The 11,368-nt window shown below is 38.6% G+C and overlaps 1 protein-coding gene across 1 annotated transcript; it reads left to right on the top strand.

Annotated features, from left to right (window-relative positions):
* The first annotated feature begins 548 nt into the window (after nucleotides 1–548).
* LOC140150572 (large ribosomal subunit protein eL19-like) lies at nucleotides 549–8,885 on the top strand. Its single transcript, XM_072172607.1, is given in 7 exon segments — nucleotides 549–707; nucleotides 4,392–4,498; nucleotides 5,594–5,716; nucleotides 6,220–6,340; nucleotides 7,097–7,101; nucleotides 7,104–7,206; nucleotides 8,400–8,885. Coding segments are annotated over 7 exon segments (594 nt in total). The 5' UTR covers nucleotides 549–702; the 3' UTR covers nucleotides 8,530–8,885.
* Nucleotides 8,886–11,368: the final 2,483 nt, after the last annotated feature.

The raw sequence follows: 11,368 nt of genomic DNA, 5'->3' as shown, positions 1-11,368 counted from the left end.
AGTCGCTAGAATGCGCTTTGAAAATTGGCCGTGCGCTTTGAACTCAAAATTTGACCATTTTATATTGCGTTGGTCCTGTTATGGACTACAGCGTGCAGCGTGTAGTACAGCTGCACTCACCGTAGGCAGTATAAAAGTCGATGACCATTGACCTCAATGGGGTATACAAGCTTAATCACGCACAACCAAGATCGATTACCCGGCTATTGTGAGTAGCCTTAGTTATGTCACTCGACTAATTATTAGTTTAAAAGAGCTTTAAAGGATTGAACCAGATGGCTAATCGTGGCTGTGGATTTAACCTACCATGGCGATTCCTGCCATGAAGATATAGGGTCGATGACACTGTGGGGGGGTCTGGGACAACGGCTCTAAGTTGCACTTTTTTTTTAAAGACAACTCTTGTTTATACAGTCCCCTTCTACAACACGTCATGTTTTTGACCCACATTTTCTTCCGTAAACTGCGCATTAATATGTAATGCTTGCACCATTTCACAACTAGAAGAAATAGCATTTTCTTTCCCTTTGTAAGCAAAGCAAATATATAAAGTCCTCTGTAGCATAAAATTTTACAGTTAGAAAACGTTTTTTGTCTCTACATTTCGGTGGAATTAAACCTTTTTTGCGTAGCAAGTAGGCGGAGGACTACATAAAATCAGCGGTAAACGGTCTCTCTCCTCGTGGCAGCCATTTTCTCAAGATGAGGTGAGGAATTATCCCGCAATTTGAAGCAAATTTACTGCTCTATGAAATCAAGAATTGTTATTTTGACAATGCTAAAGTATAATCAAACGCTCTTCTAACTGTTAAATGAAATAATAAATTAAATGAACTTATCATTCATAGTGAAATTGGAGAAAAAAGGCATAAACGTACTTCCGAGGATCAATGGAACAGAATTCGGAAACCATGCATGCATGACGTCGTACATGTTCACATCGACACATGTTCATGTATCATGTATTTCATGTATTAAATTATGAGTTACGTACTCATTAGCCCTAGAACTATGGCCATAGTATCCGTTTTTTACTTCTACTAGGGCCAGAGGCACTTCCATTGAAAAATTTGTTGGAGATGCTTGAACGATCGATCCAGTACAAAAAATGACAGCATTTCAAATTTTCAATGCTTGATCGAGGTCACTAATTATACTAAAATGCAGCAAACCTTTTACGAGCGCGACTACCGTGATGTTGCAAGTTCGGCGCTAACAACGCGTACGGCGCACACAGTTCATTCATAAATTTCCACTCAGCAACAATATATCGCCTTAGCAGCCAATCAGAGACAAGTGCGTTCAACGCAGTATATACGCGATGTATCCTTACAATACGCGCTCGTCTAAGGTTTTCTGCATTTTAGTATAACATGATAAAACCCACTTGAGAACACACAATCGCCGGTCATTTCTAAAGATGCATTTATACTCGATCGCTTTTGGAGAAACCTGAATCGCACACATGGTCAGTGTACTAAATCGCCGTCGTATTTGCCTGCTGAGCATGCGCATGATTCGCTGTTTTTCAAAAGCGACACGTAGGCCTATATTGACACCCTCTGTCGGTCAACGTTCTCTAAAATTGCACACATAACTTGTGCAGTTAGCGACAATGATTCAGTCTGGGTATAAACACGGCTTTACACAATGACTAATTTACATAGGCACAAAAGACCGTGTTCATGTGCCGTTACTCAGCCAAACATGGCAGAGTAGGTCCCGGATCTTCTGTACATGTTCCTATCTCCTCAACGTTATACCTTTCCAACAAGGAAAGAGATACGAAAAGCGAACGTCTAGTACTCATGTACCTAATTCATACACAGCATCAGGATAAGTTGCTTGCTGAGTATCTATGCTGGGAGGAAATTTTAACACGATTGTCAAGTGAAATCTCATTCATAATTTTCACGAAATGGGGAAATCGTGACCCGTGGGTAGAACTAGATAAAAACAACTTTTTATTTAAAAATAAGTCATGTGCAGGTCAAGTATGCAAGTAAAAATGGTCATTTTAGTAGCATGACTAGGGAGTTTTTTACTTTTTGCCTCGAAAAATTTAAAATATCGTAAAAGAAGAAACATATCAAACATGTCAAATGAAATTATAACATAAGTTATTCATAAACACCACTTCCGTCACACTGACACTCGCATGAAAGAAAAGAGGAGTGAAAAGTTACAGAAAATTCATTCCCATTTTTGAGAAAATCTTGAATAAAATAAAATGCAGGATTGCGTCACGCACCAACTTAAAAAGATATCAAAATGCACTTGAAAATGCATGATTCGCTAGCGGAAATTACAGTCAAAACATGCGTAAATCTTGCGCTTCAAGTGTGCTACCGGTACGCGAAAGGCCAAAAACAAAAGTTTCGGAAAGTGATCACTGGTTTTGCATGAAAGCTCTTTTACATCAAAAATAGCTATAAAAACCATGAATTTCGGAACAAAATAAAGCTTTTTCTGTGGAATGGAACTTGGGTATGTTTGTACCTGGTTGAAAACAAGTTTAATTTGATAAATTAGCAAAATATATAGCTTGGGTGCCTGGTGGTCTAAAAGACTGGATCGCTAAAATCGGCATCACTTCTCACATGAGACAAGTGAAAGGTGGCATAGAAATGAGGATATTATTTTCTTTCTTTTAAAACATTTGGAATAATCACAAAAGGGATTTGTAACTTGTGTTCACTTCAAATTTGACTTCATCAGATTTCCCTTGCCGGGAAACTTAGCATTTTTTTCCAGCCCTTTCCATGACAAGTGCCAATGATGAGCTATTGTTCGGATTCCCCTACTCGACAGCTTTATGAGGAGGCTGGTTGAAGCCAACATCCAAAATCTGAGGCACTTGCACTTTCTGTGTTAAAGGAATTTAGGTCAATTCAATATGCAATTTTTTTTGTAAGTGTGTTGCTGAATGTTTTGGTCATGCGACAGTCTCTTCCTCAGACATGTAGCTGGTAGTTTATAACATAATTAATAACGAACACATAGGATGATGTTGTGACTGCACGATAGTGCGTGCAGCATTTGTTAAGAAAAGTGTGAAATGGTGCAGTTTTCGTGAAAATAATGAATGGGACTGGATTGGGTTTTTTTACGACCTGATAATATGTGCAGTACTGGCATAAAATTTCCGCATGTGGTATTGCACATCCCAACTTGCATTTATGGGGAAGTGCAGCATTTTTTTTTTGTAGTCAATCCTCGGTTTTAAGGGCCTAAATTATTTTGCCTATGCTAACCCTAAACCCAAAACCTTCGCCCTAAAAGCTAAACCCTATTAAACCCAGCCTAAACCTTAACGCTAAAATATATGCCAAATAATAAAATCCCCTAAAACCAATTATTTATTTGCAAAAAGTCGCAATCTTGTCAGCTCATGTACTATTACTGCACTGCCACATTACAATTTGCGTACATATTGCAGGAATTGCAAATAAAGGGCACATTTTCGTGTCATTTTGCAAATAAAATATGTACAGCAAACCAGTGCAGTGTTCGAAATACCACATGCACAGATGCATGTAACCTTTCTCCGTGCATGTAGAATTTTACCTTGGGGTGCATGTAAAATTTTTGTCTTGGGGTGCATGTAAAATTTTGTGATATATCAGCCAATTTTTAGCAAAAAATCCGAGTTGTACATGTAAGTTTTATTTTGTATTTTCGACTCATGCAGCAAACGCCTAATATGTGTACCCTGAACTTTCAAGTGCAAGATTTCAACATTCAAAGCAATGTTTTAAACATGCGCAGCTGAAATGGCAAAAGGAGAAATTGGCAGGGATCATATAGGAATGGTTTTGATTGCTATAGAAATATCATTAAAATGGACCTGATTCTGATGTCCTTTCTTGATGAGTGTCGATGATGAGCTATTGTTCGGATTCCCCTACTCGACAGCTTCATTGAGGAGGCTGGTTGAAGCCAACATCCAAATTTCTGAGGCACTCGCAATTCAAGTCATACCACACTATCAGGGGTACCAGTTTTCAGGCCTGATTTCCGAAGTTTGTTTTACGAGATTTCTGCATCTAATTTGTATATATTTTCCGCTTCTGAGGCTGTATATCCCAAATTAGCGTCATTTTTCAGGCTTTTCCTGTGAAGTCACTTCAGGCCAATTTATTAGGGTGGTTTAGCTTTTATGACTACAAAAATATGAGGGAATCGTGACGGCGCTTAAATGAGTCACTAGGTGGGTGTTTCAATGAAATAAATTGTATGGATTACCATGTCAATGTTGCCAAGCTATATTAGTCTGACAGTTATCTTTTTCATGTGTAAACAGGTAAATAATTTGTTTTCAGGTTAAAATGTTCAACTAATTTTTATTATCACCGTGATTAATCATGCTTTCATATTTGCTTTCTTCTCAGTAATCTACGGCTGCAAAAGCGCTTGGCTTCAAGCGTGCTAAACTGTGGCAAAAATAAAGTGTGGTTGGACCCCAACGAAATCAATGAAATTGCAAATGCTAACTCCAGTAAGTTCAGAGGCAAATCCCATGTAACAAAATTGATCAACTTTGATACTAATGTCTTTGTATTGAAAGCAAGCCTTGAAATAAGCAGACTGGAACCAGGAGCAATTTGTTTTTGAACATTGCTCCTGGTTCACTGGGATTTTACAAGAACCAGGAGCAATTTCTGAAGAAACAGGAGCAATTTTCAATATTAAATCCTTTTCTGCATATATACAATACAGCTTACCAGCACTACTGCATCAAGTGCAAAACTGTAACCAGGAGCAATTTATTTTAGAAAATTGCTCCTGGTTCATGTGAATTTTACAAGGACCAGGAGCAATTAGTGGCTTTACGAGGGTAAATTTGCTCCCCGCGCCCGCTTATTTCAAGGCTTGATTGAAAAATGTATTGCATCAGAGAAGGTATCTTACCCTTCCAAGAATCCTTTGCAACATGATCTATCGCATCGTATCATCAAATGACACAGGCATTACTTTGCACAAGTTCCCCACATTATTTTCAGTTTGAGAATTGACTGATTGAACTTGGATTGATAGTAAAGAAATAAATATATTTTGCAAGATCTGGATGTAATCATTTCATTGGGGTACATTTCATTGCTACTGACGCATGTTGCACTAGGTAGCAAATCAGTACAGGAAATTAAAATGGGAGAAATGCATTATGGGAAGTATAAGACGTCTTCTCTGGTATTGCCGGGGTCTAGATTTCGTCTTGGTTTGCGCGAATCAAAATCCATCATAGTCACTGCACTTACTGTATGATACAATGAGAGAAGTTGATTCTCACAACTGAATCGTACAATAATCATTACGAGAGTCGATTCTGTGATTCTCTTCGAAATCTAACCCCTGATTGCATGGTGTAGAAAGTGTGGATTGGCTTTAATAATATCAATGTTGTCATCAGAGAAACAGATAAGTTATGCACCTACTTGCCTACCTAGATAGGACTGCCATATATTGATTTAATTACTGCCAAATAATGATGATTCATAATTAGAGATTGTGAATGATAAGAAAATAATGATGCAATCTGCTTAGCATTATAAGCACTGGTAAGTAACTCCCACCTTTGGTGATTCTCTTGCAGGGCAAAACATTCGTAAGCTCATCAAGGATGGTCTGATCATTCGCAAGCCAGTTGCTGTGCACTCCCGCGCTCGTGTACGCAAGAATGCAGAAGCAAGAAGGAAAGGTCGTCATATGGGCACAGGTAAGCAATGCACTTCAAGAACTAGGGCCTTTCACAAACAAGGAACTACACAGGATCTGCTGTGAAAATGTCAAATTAGGAACATTAAGTTTTGGTGGTGAGCGTGCATTTTGGGTTCCATGGGGAGTGATAACTTTGAAAATAGAGAAATTGGTGGTATTTTACATTTTGTCAAGTTAAAAAGGTGGATTTACCAATCTTATCATCCCAGCTAAATTTTGAAATGGATTTGAATTTTTGTTGTTGAAAAAGTTATGAAAATCAGAAATCACATCTTGGATTACATCTCGAGCCGATGATGATAAAGGATTCCCCTACTCGACTTATGGTATGAAGTCAAACTTTCCGTTGCTGAGGCTCTATTCATCAATGTGGAAAAATGCTAGATTAAAAAGGGTGTACACGTCCATTTTTGTGTCCCAAGTATTGTTGGGGGAGGAGGAATTAATAGCTTGGTTCAGGTGAGAGACTTATTAATGTTTGTTTGTTTGTTTGTCAATCAGGTAAGAGAAAGGGTACTGCCAATGCTCGTATGCCCACCAAGGTAGTCTGGATCAGAAGGATGCGTGTCCTCAGGAGGCTACTTAGGAAGTACAGAGAAGCCAAAAAGATCGACAGGCATTTGTAAGTTGAACAAATAGATAAATAAATTGAACACGGTCAGGGTTGTAGCTACACTGGCTGGTTGTACCATTTGCAGACCAGCAGTCAATCGGAATAAGCTATTTGCGACCGGCCCAAAATGTTGCTATTGTATGATAATGCACAGAATTTAGTAAACAAATATATGCATACAAATTCTGTGACATACACCACCATGACATTCACATGATTGTTTTGTAGGTACTCCGGTTTGTAAATAGGTGGTGCACTAACATATGTCCCAGATAGGATTGTAAATTACCCAACATTAATTTTCACTGGCTACAATCCTGATCATAATGCATCTATATCTCAAATAAGAGAATATGTACACTTAAATTGGAATATTATCTGCTGTAAATATTTGTGAGAGCCTGTGATGAGTTATTTGTTCGGATTCCCCTACTCGACAGCTTCATAGAGGAGGCTGGTTGAAGCCAATGTCCAAATTTCTGAGGCTCTCATCATTCGGATCATACAAATTAATTTTTTACATGTAACATTTAATTGATGGCAAGGTAGCAAGTCCAAAATTTGAATCTTGTATTAAAGTGATAATTAAACCCACAAAGATAATTTTGGTAGAAGTAGATTAAAATGAGAAGCTTTCTTTCAGGATTGATCCTGAACTAGTTAACATTTGAAGCTTTTTACTCAGTAACACCAATTTATTAGTTAGATTTAGTAATTTATTGTATTCAGCCATTCATTGTTTGAATGTGATCTTCCTATCAACAGGTACCATTCCTCTATGTGAAAGCTAAGGGTAATGTTTTCAAGAACAAGCGTGTACTCATGGAATTCATCCACAAGAAGAAGGCAGAGAAGGCCCGCAGCAAGCTGCTAGCGTACGTATTCTTCCACTGTTTCAATAGCAATAATTCATATTTATCCCATTTCTAGGTATTATAGGAGAGTTTCATAGAACGGACCATATCACAAACTTTTAGCAAATAGCATTCACTTGTAAATTCCGGGATTTCCCCCAAACCAGGGATGCAAGTATGATATCTAAGTACTGTACATGTAAAACAAACAAAAATTTTGCTCCTTTTGCCAAATTTTGCTGTTTCCCTTGTTTTTAAATTTGTGATTCCAAGTTTCCTTACATTGGCCTAGATAAAAAGGAATATATTCATGTGTTGTTACTTTCGTGGTAGCGGCTTGGGAAGGCGAAAATAAATGTAGCCCAAAAATTTTCCACTGTTTACAGTAGCTACCTGGTTCATAATTTGTTTGGGGAAAGTTTTAGTGTATCCTAATTCACAAGCTGTGACAAGCATCATAACAGCTGATGCCATAGTCTAGGGTTTGTTTACTGCTTTCAGTTTTATGTCCTTGATAAGTGCCAATGATGAGCTATTGTTCGGATTCCCCTACTCGACAGCTTCATAGAGGAGGCTGGTTGAAGCCAATATCCAAAATCTGAGGCACTTGCAACAACAAGTTAAAAGGACAATTCAACATGCAGTTTTCGAGATCTTTGAAGTGTAATTTGTACTTCTCGAAATTGTACTAAAACTTAGGGATTCAAAATAAGTTGAAAATTGCAATTTCAGAAGGCTTTTAGGAAACAAACAAAAGTTTGGTGATGTCCTACAAATAAAAGTCCTTTTGTCCTAGTCCTAGTTAAAAAAATTGGTCAAAGTTAATCTTTCAGGTTGGAATTTTCAACATTTCACACTTTCAGTTTCAGGGGAGAGGTCAGCCTCCTAACAAAAACACTATCATATAACATCAATTAACTTTTGGTTTGTTACCTTATGGTTCTAGCAGGGATGTAATCTTCAGGAAATTTTGCTTCGATCTTCCCTGTACAAAGTATAGGGAAATATACATTTTCAGGAAATGTTAAAGCAGTTTCAGGAAATTATGTCAGTGCTTGTTTTCATCCCTGTTCTAGCTTTTGTGGATATTAGTCAATTGAAAAGTGATGCCAATTATTAAAATGTTGAATTTATAAAGCTACTATTTTTCTGAGATCATTTCCCAATTATATGCTTATCAATGTTGTTCAATTGTTATTACTTTCAACAAACAGGGACCAGGCCGAAGCCCGTCGTAACAAGACCAAGGAAGCTCGCAAGAGACGCGAAGAAAGACAGTCCCAAAAACGCCTGGAAATTCTCAAGAGCTACACAAAAGAAGACGAGGAACCACCCAAGAAGTAGATGCAGATATATCCACATGTTTATCATCTTTAATATTTGAGCTTTATATTGAAGAACACTGCATTTTTATTTGAAGATCACTACATTGTCAATTCTATACCAAATTTGTTTTTTGTCAGTCTGAAATCATCAACATGATATGATGGAGTTGCTGTCAAGAAAATATTTATAATTTCATGATGCAATCATGAAGTGTTTTATTGCTTTCAAAATGAGACTATTGATACTAAATGCAATTGTTTTTCATTATTGAGCTCCATCATGGGGGTGGGAACTATTGAAATGGATCAACCACACAGCAGAAATCAGCTGCCAAGGAGCTAAGTGGCAATAAAACAAACCAGACCCTCAAAAAAGATTGATTGTCTTTCATTGTATGTGTAGATTGGATTTGTATAACTCATTAACATATGAAAAGAAATGGGTTATTCCAGTTAAAACACATACATTAGAGGGCTTGTGATTTCCAAACCTACGTTTCAAACGCCTGTCCATCTATTCAAAATCCTGTCACATGTAAGTGATTTTGAATAGATGCACAGGCGTTTGAAACGTATGTTTGGAAATCGTAAGCTTTTCTATTATGGAAGACTTTAATCTTTCAGACGGGGAGTGTGAATTTTAAATGGGGTACCTGAATGGGTGACTCCATTTGAAATCTATACCCCCTGTGTGGGAGATTAAGGTCAGGTCTTCCCTTAAAGGGTGTATGGATTTCAACTGGATTAGCCCAATACCTGCCAACTGTCCAGATTTCTGGACATTTTTCATTAAAAATTTCATATATTCAATTACACCCATTTTTTACAAGCAAATCCCAAAAATGCTTTGCAGAAGATGGATTCCCAGCATATTTGGCTGGGATGAAATCTTTGACTAGACTGTCAGGTGTCCAGATTTGTGACTTCAGTTGGCAGGTATTTAAAATGGAATGCACATTGAACAAGTAAGATGTATCAACCATTCGCCTATAGCACGATTCCACCATGATGCAAGGAGAGCCTCAAATTGGCATAAAAGGAAGAATTACATAACTTTACGCAATGTTATATGACTGGTTTAATTCCCATTCATGCATGTTGCCAGATCGAGGCTCTCCTTGCACATGGCGGAACCATGCAATGGGTGAAACAAAGGTGGTATTGGGAAATGAAACTGGTACATTCTTACGGTTTTCTGCTGCATCGACTAGCAGAATGTTTTTGTGCGACAGGAACTGCTCATTGTTATCAATGCTACTGCAGGGGTAGCGCTAGAACTAAACACTCCAGTGTCCGCAGGGACCCCCGAACTTGCAGAAAATTAAAAAGTAGGGGTCCGGAGTAGAGTTTGGTGAGTCCCGAGTTGCACAAATGCAGCATAAATAGTATGTCTGCAATAGCGCTAGATTGAAAAAACTGGGGGTCTGCAGGGACCCCTGAACTTGCAGAAAATTTAAAAACAGGGGGTCCGAACTCTATTTTGGTGGGTCTGGGACCCCAAAAAGCAACCTAGCGCTACCCCTGTGCAACTGTACATGTTCCAAAACTTCCAACACATTTGCATAGGTGGTGTTGTGCCTGCATTGCCTGTGCCTGTGTATGCCAGATGTGAGGTGTATAGCAACACAGTGTACACCGCCACACATCTTGTCATACAGACTTATTTCTCTCCTTTGTTACTTCATTGCATGGGTATTGATGTACGTAGGTACACCATCCCGTGTGTATTGAATGCAAGCAGTCTATATCTCCCCAGCATTATTCCCAAAGGACACACTCCCATGAGGCGACTGTCCTTCAAACATTGTGCCTCATGGAGTCATATCAGATACTCTCCTCACTACAATGCAAATGCAAGACCCGTAACTCGTATACCCTAAACCATCAATGATATAATCAAGCTTGTCTACAGCAAAACTATCCCATGTGTATTGATAACAAGCAGCATATCTTCCTAGCATTATTCCTTAAGGACACCCCTGAATTCTCACCCATGAGGTGTTATTCTCAACACTTCTGTATCTTATATTTCTGTATCTCTTGATGCTTCATGACATGGGGATTGGTATACATAAGGGTATGTTCTCTAATATCACCAGTATGCTATCAGGTATGGATTCACTCACTGCTACATGTGATGGCCTTCCCTTGCCACTCTGAAGATGACACTGTGTATGTCAGGTCATCAAATGGGAGTTCTTTGGTAACACTGTACACCTTCACACATCTCGTCATACAGACTTAATCTCTTTTGTTGCCTCATGAACTGCATATTGATGTACGATGGTATGTCATCTCATATTACACCAGCATGCTGGTATGAATTCACTCGCTGCTACATGCGATGGTCTTCCCTTCCCACTCCTCAGATGACACTGTAATGAAGGTCATCTCGTCATACCTGGCTGTATGTGATATAATGCCTCGTGGCAAGGTCGGATATAGATGTACCTAAGGTATATCATCAAATGTCATCAGCATGTTATCTGGTATGGATTCACTCACTGCTACAGTACATGTGATGGCCTTCCTTCCCACTCCTGTGTATGCCAGGCGTGAGTAGTAACGCAGTGTACACCTTAACACATCTCGTCATAGACTTATTTCTCTTTTGTCTCATTACATGGGTATTGATTAACATAAGGTACACCATCCCATTCCCATGTGTATTGAATGCAAGCAGCCTATATCTCCCTAGCATTATTCCCAAAGGACACACTCCTGAATTCCCACCCATGAGGCGACTATCCTACACATTGGATACTCCCCTCATTACAATGCAAATGAAGACCCTATAACTCGCATACCCTAAACCATCAATGATATAATCAAGTTTGTCTACAGCTACACCATCCCAT

This window comes from Amphiura filiformis, chromosome 4 (genome assembly GCF_039555335.1).
Source record: "Amphiura filiformis chromosome 4, Afil_fr2py, whole genome shotgun sequence".
Classification (NCBI taxonomy): domain Eukaryota; kingdom Metazoa; phylum Echinodermata; class Ophiuroidea; order Amphilepidida; family Amphiuridae; genus Amphiura; species Amphiura filiformis.
This window is presented reverse-complemented; position numbering and strand designations above follow the sequence as displayed.